Genomic DNA, 14,969 nt, shown 5'->3' on the forward strand with positions numbered 1-14,969 from the left:
CAACATCTTCCTAGGAACAACGCAAAAGGCAAGGGAAGCAAGGGCAAAAATGAACTATTGGGATTTCATCAAGATCAAAAGCTTTTGCACAGCAAAGGAAACAGTTAACAAAATCAAAAGACAACTGGCAGAATGGGAGAAGATATTTGCAAACGACATATCAGATAAAGGACTAGTGTCCAAAATCTATAAAGAACTTAGCAAACTCAACACCCAAAGAACAAATAATCCAATCAAGAAATTGGCAGAGGACATGAACAGACATTTCTGCAAAGAAGACATCCAGATGGCCAACAGACACATGAAAAAGTGCTCCATATCACTCGGCATCAGGGAAATACAAATCAAAACCACAATGCGATTTCACCTCACACCAGTCAGAATGGCTAAAATCAACAAGTCAGGAAATGACAGATGCTGGCGAGGATGTGGAGAAAGGGGAACCCTCCTCCACTGTTGGTGGGAATGCAAGCTGGTGTAGCCACTCTGGAAAACAGCATGGAGGTTCCTCAGAATGTTGAAAATAGAAATGCCCTATGACCCAGCAATTGCACTATTGGGTATTTACCCTAAAGATACAAACATAGTGATCCAAAGGGGCACATGCACCCGAATGTTTATAGCAGCAATGTCCACAATAGCCAAACTATGGAAAGAACCTAGATGTCCATCAACAGATGAATGGATCAAGAAGATGTGGTATATATACACAATGGAATACTATGCAGCCATCAAAAGAAATGAAATCTTGCCATTTGCGACAACATGGATGGAACTAGATCATATCATGCTTAGCGAAATAAGTCAAGCGGAGAAAGACAACTATCATATGATCTCCCTGATATGAGGAAGTGGTGATGCAACATGGGGGCTTAAGTGGGTAGGAGAAGAATCAATGAAACAAGATGAGATTGGGAGGGAGACAAACCATAAGTGACTCTTAATCTCACAAAACAAACTGAGGGTTGCTTGGGGGAGGGGGTTCGGGAGAAGGGAGTGGAATTATGGACATTGGGGAGGGTATGTGCTTTGGTGAGTGCTGTGAAGTGTATAAACCTGATGATTCACAGACCTGTACCCCTGGGGATAAAAATATATGTTTATAAAAAATAAAAAATTAAAAAAAAAAGATCCAGGACAAACAAAAACTGAAAGAATTTGCAAACACCAAACCAGCTCTACAGGAAATAGGAAATATTTAAAGGGTTCCTCTAAGCAAAGAGAGAGCCTACAAGTGGTAGATCAGTAAGGAACAGAGACAATATACAGTAACAGTCACCTTACAGGCAATACAATGGCACTAAATTCATATCTCTCAATAGTTACACTGAATGTTAATGGGCTAAATGCCCCAATCAAAAGACACAGGGTATCAGAATGGATAAAAAAACAAAACCCATCTATATTTTGCCTCCAAGAAACTCATTTAAGCCCAAAGACACCTCCAGATTTAAAGTGAGTGGGTGGAAAAGAACTTACCATGCTAATGGACATCAGAAGAAAGCAGGAGTGGCAATCCTTATATCAGATCAATTAGATTTTAAGCCAGAGACTATAATAAGAGATGAGGAAGGACACTATATCATACTCAAAGGGTCTGTCCAACAAGAAGATCTATGCCTCCAACTTGGGAGCAGCCAACTATATAAGACATCCAGATGGCCAACAGACACATGAAAAAGTGCTCCATATCACTCGGCATCAGGGAAATACAAATCAAAACCACAATGAGGTATCACCTCACACCAGTCAGAATGGCTAAAATCAACAAGTCAGGAAATGACAGATGCTGGCGAGGATGTGGAGAAAGGGGAACCCTCCTCCACTGTTGGTGGGAATGCAAGCTGGTGCAGCCACTCTGGAAAACAGCATGGAGGTTCCTCAAAATGTTGAAAATAGAAATGCCCTATGACCCAGCAATTGCACTATTGGGTATTTACCCTAAAGATACAAACGTAGTGATCCAAAGGGGCACATGCACCCGAATGTTTATAGCAGCAATGTCCACAATAGCCAAACTATGGAAAGAACCTAGATGTCCATCAACAGATGAATGGATCAAGAAGATGTGGTATATATACACAATGGAATACTATGCAGCCATCAAAAGAAATGAAATCTTGCCATTTGCGACAACATGGATGGAACTAGATCATATCATGCTTAGCGAAATAAGTCAAGCGGAGAAAGACAACTATCATATGATCTCCCTGATATGAGGAAGTGGTGATGCAACATGGGGGCTTAAGTGGGTAGGAGAAGAATCAATGAAACAAGATGAGATTGGGAGGGAGACAAACCATAAGTGACTCTTAATCTCACAAAACAAACTGAGGGTTGCTGGCGGGAGGAGGGTTGGGAGAAGGGGGGTGGAGTTATAAACATTGGGGAGGGTATGTACTTTGGTGAGTGCTGTGACGTGTGTAAACCTGGTGATTCACAGACCTGTACCCCTGGGGATAAAAATATATGTTTATAAAAAATAAAAAATTAAAATAAAATTTTAAAAAATGTGGTATATATATACAATGGAATACTACGTAGCCATCCAAAGAAATGAAATCTTGCCATTCACGACAATGTGAATGGAATTAGAGGGTATCATGCTTAGTGAAATAAGTCAGTCGGAGAAAGACAACTATCATATGATCTCCCTGATATGAGGAAATGGAGATGCAACGTGGGGGGCTTGGGGGGTAGGAAAAGAATAAATGATACAAGATGGGATCAGGAGGGAGACAAACCATCAGAGACTTTTAATCTCACAGAACAAACTGAGGGTTGCTGGGGGGAGGGGGGTCAGGAGAGGGTGTTGGGGTTATGGACATTGTAGAGGGTATGTGCTATGGTGAGTGCTGTGAAGTGTGTAAACCTGGCGATTCACAGACCTGTACCCCTGGGGCTAAAAATACATTATATGTTTATAAAAAATTTAAAAAAAACACCTCCCTCAATGATTGATAGATAAAATAGACCAAAAAGATATTGAAATGAGGTTATCATAATAAAATATTGCTCTAACAGATTATAATAACAGTAAATATGAGAGTGAACACTTTTTATGCTGCTAAGTTTACGTTTTCCTTTCAAAATATTTATGGGATAAAATATGGTAAAAAGTCATGATATAATTGTAAGAAGGATATAGCAACAAATTCAAATATTTGGGGTTAAAACACATAACATACTGTGAAATAAAACAACAGAACCACAGCCAAATGTAAAAAAGAAAACTGGAGCCTTGGAAATTTCAAAACACTCTGAAGGTATCTCTAGCTAACAGGAAGTTAGAAATGAAATTCAGACTACTAAAATAACAGTTTCAAATGAAGTTATTGCATTTTCATTTGATAGTGTGTCCAAAAACTGAACATTCTACCTTTACTTGGCCTATCACCCTGGTCCAAGCTACTATTGTCTCTCAACTGGATAATTGCCATGGTCTCTCAGTTTCTCCCTTCTTCCTTCCTCGCCTGTGCTCAAAACCCTCCAATAGCACACTATCCCTTCTGGTGAGAAGCCAAATTCATATATTAAAGATCTATTTCCCTGTTACTCTCTGAGCTCACTACATCCTGTTGTCCCTTCTCATCCAGCCATGCTGGCCTCCTTACTAGTTCTCGAATCTGACAGCTGTGTTCCCCTCTCAGAGCATTCTCCATGCTTTTCCCTGAACATAGACTATTACTCTCCAAAATGCTAACTCACTTATGTCCCTTGGTCCCAGGGATATCTCCTCCGGGAGCTCCTCCCAAGTCAATGCTCGTGAAAATCAACTCCAACCCCAACTCTACTCTACTCTCCTGACTTATTTTTCTCCACAGCATTCCTCAGCAGAGATGCATCTAAAGAAGGACATGGGAAGGTTAAAAATAAAAAGGTGGAGAAAGATAGCCCAAGATGCTAATCAAGGGAAATTTATTCAACTATATTATTATCAGAAGAAGCTGACTTCAGAGGAAGAAACTTACTAGGGATAAGGAGAGTCACTTTGTAACGAGCAAAGGTGCAACTGTTTCCAAGAAGATATAACAATTAGAAACCTGCAAGTAAGCAATAATATGATAGCAACAATATTAAGCAAATATCAACAGAATCACAAGGAAACCTAAAGGACTGTCAGCCATAGCCAGAGAACCCAACATGCTTCTTTGCATAATCTTTACAAGAAATAACTAACTTGTAAGAAAATACTCACACCACACCTTAGCCTAGTGCACATGTAGAGAACAGTGTATCAAGCCCTGGGAAGAAAGCATATTGTTTCCAGTCACATGCAGTATTCATGAACCTGATAGGACCCTGGGCCACAAAGCAATGATCAACAACCATTAAAGGATTCACCTTCCATGGGAGTTTGTGCGATCACAGTACCTTCTGTTGAGACTCTATAATTGAATATAACTGTGAAATAACCACATGTTTGAACCTGAGAAATACTTGTCTACATAACATGTGAGAAAGAAAGAGGAGGCAAGAAAATTAGAGAGTATGCAAAGCAAGAATGAGGCACAGAATACCTCTATTGCCCTAAAGTCAGCATGAAGAACAGTGAGCCTAGTGAGCACTTCCAGATGTTTCATAAAAGTAAAAAAACATAGGACATAGACCTGGAAGATTATTAGTGAAGAAGTATCTCTTAATAAAATGGAAAGTGAACTATATAGTGGGAGGATCAAAAGAGCCAAACATGGGGTGCCTGGATGGCTCAATCGGTTAAGTATCAGCCTTTGGCTCATGTCATGATCTCAGGGACGTGGGATCAAGTCCCATGTCAGGCTCCCTGCTCAGCTGAGAGCCTGCTTCTCCCTCTGTCAGCCACTCACTTGTTTGTACTCTCTCTCTGTCTCTGTCAAATAAATAAATAAAATCTTTTTTTTTTAATTTAAATTTTTTATTTTTTTTATAAACATATATTTTTATCCCCAGGGGTACAGGTCTGTGAATCACCAGGTTTACACACTTCACAGCACTCACCAAAGCACATACCCTCCCCAATGTCCATAATCCCACCCCCTTCTCCCGAACCCCCTCCCCCCAGCAACCCTCAGTTTGTTTTGTGAGATTAAGAATCACTTATGGTTTGTCTCCCTCCCAATCCCATCTTGTTTCATTGATTCTTCTCCTACCCACTTAAGCCCCCATGTTGCATCACCACTTCCTCATATCAGGGAGATCATATGATAGTTGTCTTTCTCCGCTTGACTTATTTCGCTAAGCATGATATGATCTAGTTCCATCCATGTTGTTGCAAATGGCAAGATTTCATTTCTTTTGATGGCTGCATAGTATTCCATTGTGTATATATACCACATCTTCTTGATCCATTCATCTGTTGATGGACATCAGGGTTCTTTCCATAGTTTGGCTATTGTGGACATTGCTGCTATAAACATTCGGGTGCATGTGCCCCTTTGGATCACTACATTTGTATCTTTAGGGTAAATACCCAATAGTGCAATTGCTGGGTCATAGGGCAGTTCTATTTTCAACATTTTGAGGAACCTCCATGCTGTTTTCCAGAGTGGCTGCACCAGCTTGCATTCCCACCAACAGTGGAGGAGGGTTCCCCTTTCTCCGCATCCTCGCCAGCATCTGTCATTTCCTGACTTGTTGATTTTAGCCATTCTGACTGGTGTGAGGTGATACCTCATTGTGGTTTTGATTTGTATTTCCCTGATGCCGAGTGATATGGAGCACTTTTTCATGTGTCTGTTCGCCATCTGGATGTCTTCTTTGCAGAAATGTCTGTTCATGTCCTCTGCCCATTTCTTGATTGGATTATTTGTTCTTTGGGTGTTGAGTTTGCTAAGTTCTTTATAGATTCTGGACACTAGTCCTTTATGTGATATGTCGTTTGCAAATATCTTCTCCCATTCTGCCAGTTGTCTTTTGATTTTGTTAACTGTTTCCTTTGCTGTGCAAAAGCTTTTGATCTTGATGAAATCCCAATAGTTCATTTTTGCCCTTGCTTCCTTTGCCTTTTGCGTTGTTCCTAGGAAGATGTTGCTGCGGCAGAGGTCGAAGAGGTTGCTGCCCGTGTTCTCCTCAAGGATTTTGATGGATTCCTTTCGCACATTGAGGTCCTTCATCCATTTTGAGTCTATTTTTGTGTGTGGTGTAAGGAAATGGTCCAATTTCATTTTTCTGCATGTGGCTGTCCAATTTTCAAAGCAGGAAAGAATGTCCAATGGAAAAAAGACAGCCTCTTCAATAAATGGTGCTGGGAAAATTAAATAAAATCTTTTTTTAAAAATCTAAAAAAAAAAAGATAAAATGAATTATAACCATTATCAAGCATTTTAAAACAGGATATCACCATGGAACATGCAGACAATATGTTGCACAATAAATATGAAATTTAGATCATATGACCTCTTAGAAATATAGAGCTTATCCAAATTGAGACAAGAATAGAAAACCTATAGACCCAAAACCACTCAAGATATCAAATGGGTAATTAAACCTTTACAGGTTAAAAATGTAAACCCCGTTCACAGACCTGTACCCCTGGGGAGAAAAATATATGTTTATAAAAGATAAAAAATTTAAAAGAAAAAAAAATGTAAACTCCAGGTGCCTGGGTGGCTCAGTGGGTTAAGCCGCTGCCTTCGGCTCAAGTCATGATCTCAGGGTCCTGGGATCGAGTCCCGCATCGGGCTCTCTGCTCAGCAGGGAGCCTGCTTCCTCCTCTCTCTGCCTGCCTCTCTGCCTACTTGTGATCTCTCCCTGTCAAATAAATAAATAAAATCTTAAAAAAAAAAAGGTAAACTCCATGCTTAATAGATTTGTTAGTACTTGTTGCCAAACATTTACAGAAGAAATAAATTCAATCTTTCATGAATCTATCAGAAAATTAAAAATAGGGTACAGTTCCCAGCTTTTGGGGGGGTCCACATAACTGTAATATCAAAACAGAGCAAGGACAATTACATGAGTGGAAAATCACAGGCTAATCTTCGTGAACATGGGTACAGAAATCCTAAGTGAGACATCAGTGAATTAAGTGATGGAATACATATAAAATGGTAATACATCATGACCAAGTTTGCTTAACCCCAGGAATGCAAAGTTGGTTAAGTATAAGAAAACCAATCAGCAAATTCACCACATTATGGATAGAAGGAGAAAAATCTCCTAATTGTTACATTGATGCAGAAAAGATCTTGCAAATCTGAACATCCATCCCTGACAAAAACTCTTGGTAAACTAGGAATGTGGGAGAAGTCCCTCAGTCTGATGATGGGTATCCACAAACTATAGCAAAAATGGCTTTTAATAGGGAAAAAATAAAAACCTGTTCCCGTTCAGATGCTGAACACAAGAAAGATCCCCACTCTTGCTGTCTCAATATTTCCCTAGAACTTGTAGCCTGTAATGCTAAAGGAAAAATTCCAAATATAAGGATTAGAAATAAGGAACCAAGACTGCTCATTTTCACATATGACATGATTGTGTGCACAGAACACCTTAGTGATCCTGGAATGATGTATTGCTATTAACAACAGAGTTTGACAAGTGTTCTAGATAAGGAATCAATAACCAAAGTAAATGTTATATCTAAAGACCAGCAGCAAATGATATAAAACTGAATCTAAAAATTTCTGAAGTATCAAGTTACTAGTAAATCTAATCAAAAAGGACAAGATCACCATTGCAAAATTATTGTTTATGCACAAGCAAAAATATTAGAAAATGTAAATTTAAAAATATCTAAGAATCAAAAGAATCAAGGACTTCTGAGCATATATCTTTTAAAAAAAAAGCTGTCTAAAGTCTATCCTATGGAAAAGTCCATTATGAAGTATATGAATTAAAGGTTGCATGGATATGAACAGACACTTCTCCAATCAAGACATACGAATGGCTATCAGACACATGAAAAAATGTTCATCATCACTAGCCATCAGGGAGATTCAAATTAAAACCACATTGAGATATTACCTTACACCAGTTAGAATGGCCAAAATTAACAAGACAGGAAACAACATGTGTTGGAGGGGATGTGGAGAAAGGGGAGCCCTCCTACACTGTTGGTGGGAATGCAAGTTGATGCAGCCTCTTTGGAGAAGAGTGTGGAGATTCCTCAAGAAATTAAAAATAGAACTTCCCTATGACCCTGGAATTGCACTACTAAGTATTTACCCCAAAGATACAGATGTCATGAAAGGAAGGGTCATCTGTACCCCAATGTTTATAGCAGCAATGGCCACGGTCGCCAAACTATGGAAAGAACCAAGATGCCCTTCAATGGACAAATGGATAAGGAAGATGTGGTCCAAATACACTTTGGAGTATTATGCCTCCATCAGAAAGGACGAATACCCAACTTTTGTAGCAACATGGACAGGACTCAAAGAGATTATGCTGAGTAAAATAAGTCAAGCAGAGAGAGTCAATTATCATATGATTTCACTTATTTGTGGAGCATAACAAATAGCATGGAAGACATGGGGAGTTAGAGAGAAGGGAGTTGGGGGAAATTGGAAGGGGAGGTGAATCATGAGAGACTATGAACTCTGAAAAACAATCTGATGGTTTTGAAGGGGCAGGGAGGTTGGGGTACCAGGTGGTGCGTATTATAGAGGGCACGGATTGCATGAAGCACTGGTTGTGGTGAAAAAATAATGAATACTGTTATGCTGAAAAAAAAAAAAAGGTTGCATGGAGTAGCTCTGAAAAACAACAAGCTCTAAGTGTGATTATCAGAGTGGTTGGCATCTGATTTTGTTTTTAAATAATGTGTCTTACTAGTAATTAAACATGCAAATGAGATGAACAAAGCATTGTGGGACAGAATACCTAGAACTGGCAAGCACTTTGCAAAGGGACACTCATACTCTGTTGGAGGATTTGGTTGGTTAAGCCCTACTGCAGGAAAATCTAAGATACTACCATTTATTAGTAATCTAGTAGGACATTCTTTGATCTGGCATTCTATTTCCTCAACTTCGATACACAGTAAATGCATGTGGAGGTGTGTAGAGGGATTTTCATGTCAACAGTTTCATAAGAGTGAAAAGTTGGAAGTAAAATATTCTCTTGAGGAAATTGGTCACAATGTGATGTTTACCCGTTTAGAATATGATGCACTTATTGAAAAGAACAAAACAATCTGCATAGAGACACAAAATGATATTCTTGAAAAATGACATGAAATGGAAGACTTGGAAAACAGGGTGTAAACTCTTTTCCTCCTATTCTGATAAAAAGAACTGTATGTAAACCTGCCCAGTCCTTGGACATGCACAGGAAAAATCAAGAGCCTGGACATAAATAATTTAGAGTGATTAGCTCTAGCAATGGAATCGGGATGAGAGTTGAGGTGTTTTGAGAGTCTTTTGCATTAGTTTATATATCTATGTACTCTTTGAATTTTAAAAATTCATTGCTTTTGTAAAATATTAAAAGCAAGGTTTTTATTTAAAAATACAAAATGAAATACAGCAGCAAAAAATGTCAGAGTAGAGATGGCATTAGCGCCCTAGAAATTTACCCAGATCAACAATGTTGATAAGAACATAAACCTCAAATTCATATTCCAAGCAACTGCTACATGTCCTATCCAAATTTACAGTATGTGAAAGGGGTTGTCAAAAACCGTGAGGGTCAAAACATGATTCATGATTCCACGGGGGCAATTTGGACAAAGCTAGAAGAGTTCTCTAGAACTTAGGGTTCTCAAAATGTAGTCCCTGGACCAACAGTTTCAGAACCACCTGGGGAATTACTCCACATGCAACTTAGCAGGGGCCACTACTGACCTACTGAAACAGACTCCTTAGGTGGGGCCTGCAATCAGGGTCTTTATCTCCATCCAGATGAGTCTGTGCATCATAACCACACCTGGGAATCAGCATGAGCAGCACACCAAGAGGACAGGACAATCATCCTGCTGTTTGCAACAAAGAGAGCTGGGTGGGTATGCTATTGTTAAAGGCTTCCCTGGGCCTGCTCTGGCACAAGGGAAAAGCAGGTAGGCATGAATTATCAGCGGATCCCACAAATACGCCACAGTTTCGGGAAGCTGTCTATCAGGAGGAAAATACGGGGCAATGTGAGTTCGATGATCTGTTGGCAGAGGAGTAGTAAAGGAACAACAAACACATTTTTCTTATAAAGATATGAGCCGTGCTGTACACTAATGTTACTCTAACTTCAAAGTGTATCCAAGTCATCTGGGGATCCTTCTATTTTATTTTTTGTTTTTGTTTTTTTTAAAGATTTTATTTATTTATTTGTGAGAGAGAGAGAGAGTATGTGTAATCTGAAGGCTACTCCACCCTGAGCATAGAGCCCAACCCAGGGCTCTGGGCTCCATCCCACATCCCTGAGATGAGGGCCTGAGCAGAAACCAGGAGTTGTAGGCTTAACAGAATGAGCCACCCACGGGCCCTGCGGATCTGTTAATATGCAGACTGAAATTCATTAAGTCTTGGGTGGGAGCAGAAAGTCTACATTTTTACATCCCACATGGAGCCCTTATGTCTGACCCATAATTGAGGAACGGGTTTCGAAAGAGTGCTAGTGTTCACTATGGCTAATTCCTGGGAACTTGTGAAATATGGCCTGGCACATCTCCACACAAACGTTTTGCAAATGGCTGGTCGAGAGGGAGTACACTGTGTTCCAACTGTGGGATATCAGAGAGATGCTGAACCAGTGTAACACACAGAAACTAAAGGGTAAAAGGAGGAGTGGAACAGGAAAAGCAAATGATGAATAAAACACTCACTAGAAAGTGTAGCCACAAAGTGGATAAAATTTATCAGCAAGAATATTGCCAGGAATGTTTACCATTTAGGAAGTTACTGCTCCTGTAACGACGAGCACAAAGGAAAAATCACACATGCTCGGGGAAAACAAAGTAAAACAACAGACACTGTTGAAACTTTAGTTGGCAGTGTTCAGGAAAGATGTTGAATTTTTTCAAAATATTCACAAATATGATGTCCATGTTGGAAGTACTGAAAAACAAAATAGACACTGCCCAAACATAGTAGTTGAGAGAAGATTAGCCAAGCAAAATGAAATAAAATGAACACAATTTATGAGACTAATGCACTACCTACTGCGTTAAGAAGGCACTAAAATGAACTCATTTTAAATGATCAAGGTAAACAACATAAATTTGTAAAGCTAACAAAAAAGATCCAATGCATGCATAATCAATGTACCTAAAGATGCAAAGGTTCTTTTTTCTCTTCCTTATGATTTTTTGACATTTTAATTCCAGTATAATTAACATGGTGTTACACTAGTTTCAGATGTAAAATAGAGTGATTCAACAATACTTTATATTTACTCAGTGCTTATCACATGGTCTTCTTGATCCCCTTCACCTAGTTCACCCACACTACCCCCACCTGCCTCCCCTCGGTAACCACCTGTTTGTTCTCTTGAGTTGAGAGTCTGGTTTTTTGGTTTGTCTCCTTTTCTCTTTGTTTGTTTGTTTTGTTTCTTATACTCTACATATATGAGTGAAACCATATGGTATCTATTTTTCTCTGACTGACTTGTCTGACTTAGCATTATATCCTCTCACTCCATCCATGTTGTTGCAAATGGTAAGCTTACATTCTTTTTTGTGGCTAAGTAATATTCCATTATATATATACCACTTCTTATTTATCCATTGATATACCCATGGATACTTGGTCTCTTTCCATAATTTGGTTACTGTAAATAATGCTGAAATAAATGTAAGGGTCCAGGTATCTCTTTGAATTAGTGTTTTGTATCGTGGAAGTAAATACCCAGTAGTCCAATTACTGAATCAATGGGTAGAAAAAGTCCATAATGAAATATGTGAATTAAAGTTTGCATGGAGTAGCTCTGAAATGCAATGAGCTTCAAGCGTGATTATCAGAGTGGTTGGCATCTGATTTTGTTTTTGAATAATGTGTCTTACTAGTAATTAAACATGCAAATGAGATGAACAAAGCATTGTGGGACAGAATACCTAGAACTGGCAAGAACTTTGCAAAGGGACACTCATACTCTGTTGGAAGATGTGGTTGGTTAAGCCCTACTGCAGGAAAATCTAAGATACTACCATTTATTAGTAATCTAGTAGGACATTCTTTGATCTGGCATTCTATTTCCTCAACTTCGATACACAGTAAATGCATGTGGAGGTGTGTAGAGGGATTTTCATGTCAACAGTTTCATAAGAGTGAAAAGTTGGAAGTAAAATATTCTCTTGAGGAAATTGGTCACAATGTGATGTTTACCCGTTTAGAATATGATGCACTTATTGAAAAGAACAAAACAATCTGCATAGAGACACAAATGATATCCTTGAAAAAAGACATGAAATGGAAGACTTGGAAAACAGGGTTTAAACTCTTCTCCTCCTATTCTGATAAAAAGAACTGTATGTAAACCTGCCCAGTCCTTGGACATGCACAGGAAAAATCAAGAGCCTGGACATAAATAATTTAGAGTGATTAGCTCTAGCAATGGAATCGGGATGAGAGTTGAGGTATTTTTGAGAGACTTTTGCATTAGTTTATATATCTATGTACTCTTTTAATTTTAAAAAAGTAAGTACTTTTGTAAAAAATTAAAGGCAAGGTTTCTATTTAAAAATACAACATGAAATGCAGCAGCATAAAATTCAGAGTAGAGATGGTATTAGCATCCTGGAAATTTCCCTAAATTGGCAATACTAATGAGAATGTAAACCTCAAATTCATATACCAAGCAACTGCTACATGTCTTATCCAAAATTACAGTATGAGAAAAGGGTTGTCGAAAACAGTGAGGGTCAAAACATGATGCATGAAGACTCAGAGGGGATTCCATGGGGGACAATTTGGACAAAGCTAGAAGAGTTCTCTAGAACTTAGGGTTCTCAAAGGTTTCCCTGGACCTACTCTGACAAAGGGAAAAGTAGGTAGGCATGGATGATCAGAGGATCCCACAAATATGTCACAGTTTCTGGAAGCTGTCTGTCAGGAGGATAATATGGGGCAATGTGAGTTCTGATGATCTGATGGCAGAGCAGTAGTAAAGGAACAACAAACTCATCTTTATTATAAGGATATAAGCTGTGCTATACACCAATGCTTCCCCCACTTTAAAGTTGGGATCTTTTTAACATGCAGTTGGAATTCATGAAGTCTTTGGTGGGAGTTGAGAGTCTACATTTTTACATCCCACATGGAGTCCTTGTGTCCGGCCAATCACAGGAAATGGGTTTCAAAGAATGTTAACTGTCATGTTTATGTGACACATACTTTTGATTTCATCAGAATCTCTTTGAAGAATGTATCAGAAATAAAATATCAGTACATATAATGGAGGGTTGAAGTTGTTTATTGAAACGTCCTTCTAATGACACAGTCCACTAATGCCCTGGATGTTGTAGTACAGGAATGGATCAAGTGTTGTATTCTATGTTCTATAAAAAATGAATAACAGCAGTACACTGTTGAAGATCCCTAATATTGAATGTGGAAAAATCAAATTAAACATGTTCATACATAGGAATATAGAATGTTTGGCCATTTTATATCGAGTTCAGTCAAACAGTGACCAAATATCACATGTCTTCTCAGTACTATCAGAATGGGTGTGAATCCACTTTTCTGCGCCACAGTTTCATCAAAGCTTTTTTCATCTCACTGTTTCTCAAGCTGTAGATCAGTGGATTCAGCAGAGGTGTAAGAAGTGAGTAAGACAATGACATCAGCTTCTTGGTTTCTGGGGAGTAGCCAGATTTCGGTTGTAAATAAGTCATACTGGCCGTGCCATAGAAGAGGGTCACAGACGTGAGGTGGGAGGCACAGGTGGAAAAGGCCTTTTGCCTCCCAGTGGCTGATGGCATCTTCAGGATGGCAAAGAGAATCCGAATGTAAGACAAGAGAATCAACACAAAAGGAACAATGATAATCAAAATGGTGCCAGTGAATGCATAGATTTCAAACAGAAAGGTATCTGCACATGCAAGTTCTAGCACTGCTGGGGTTTCACAAGAGATATGATTGATTTCATTGGGACCACAGAAGGGAAAACTGAAAACCCATGATGTCTGCACAGTACCTAACATGAAACCTAAGGCCCATGACATTATAAGTAGTTTCATGAAAACCCTTTTGTTCATAATCATTGGGTAGTTCAGAGGATGACAGATTGCAGCAAATCGGTCATAAGCCATCGCCCCCAGGAGAAAACATTCAGCACCACCAAAAAAAAGAATGAAATACATCTGTGCAAAACAGCTTATAAATGAAATTGACGTTTTCTCAGTGGAGAGGACCACCAGCATTTCAGGCATAATGACTGCACTGAAACTCACGTCCACCACAGACAAGTTCTGGAGGAACAGGTACATGGGCACGTGGAGGCTCTGTTCCAAGGAGATGATGACTATAATGATGACATTTCCCAACAGAGTCACCAGGTAGACAACCAAGAAAACCCCAAAGAGCTGCTCTTGGAGTTCAGGAAAGTTAGAAAAGCCCAGGAGGATGAATTCAGCCACAGAGCTTTGATTTTGCCTTTTCATTTCAGTGGTGGAGAGCATTTTGTTTTTAGGGACATTGTATACAAATTATGAAGTCAGAGTCCAATAGCTGGGAGTCTGCGTCTGCAATTCCCCCCAAATATTCTTGGCTGAAGATGTAAAGAGGAACACGTCCTGACTAAATTCATTTTGGTGATTTTAGAAATGGCCAATCACTCTGAATAATGAACGTTTTAAATAAAAAAGAGAAAGTGAAGAATGCCGGTTCTGGAGTCTTGTCTGAAAAGCACAAAATATTATCAAAATGTTTTTGTGATGTGTACATTAAACAGTTTGAAAATTAAACCCGCCTTAAAGTAAACGTCAATATTTATAACTGAGGTTCCATTTCCCACAACGTTGCTATCTATTAATATCATCTGTTTTTCTCAATTTTATGTAAGTAGAAATTTTTAAAACTACAAATGTCAAAGTATTAAAAGGTAGTGAAATGAGAAAA

At 38.9% G+C, this 14,969-nt stretch overlaps 1 protein-coding gene across 1 annotated transcript; it reads right to left on the bottom strand.

Annotated features, from left to right (window-relative positions):
- Positions 1-13,304: 13,304 nt before the first annotated feature.
- Positions 13,305-14,540, bottom strand: LOC309840692 (olfactory receptor 10A6). Its single transcript, XM_082683006.1, has one exon. The coding sequence runs from the start codon at positions 14,528-14,530 to the stop codon at positions 13,568-13,570; it is 963 nt and encodes a 320-aa protein (XP_082539132.1). The 5' UTR covers positions 14,531-14,540; the 3' UTR covers positions 13,305-13,567.
- Positions 14,541-14,969: the final 429 nt, after the last annotated feature.

The sequence above is a fragment of the Mustela nivalis genome (assembly GCF_964662115.1).
Source record: "Mustela nivalis genome assembly, chromosome: 9".
In the NCBI taxonomy this organism is placed as follows: domain Eukaryota; kingdom Metazoa; phylum Chordata; class Mammalia; order Carnivora; family Mustelidae; genus Mustela; species Mustela nivalis.

Coding starts and splice junctions, on each gene's coding strand:
- LOC309840692 (XM_082683006.1), bottom strand. CDS start 14,530: ATGCTCTCCACCACTGAAATGAAAAGGCAAAATCAAAGCTCTGTGGCT.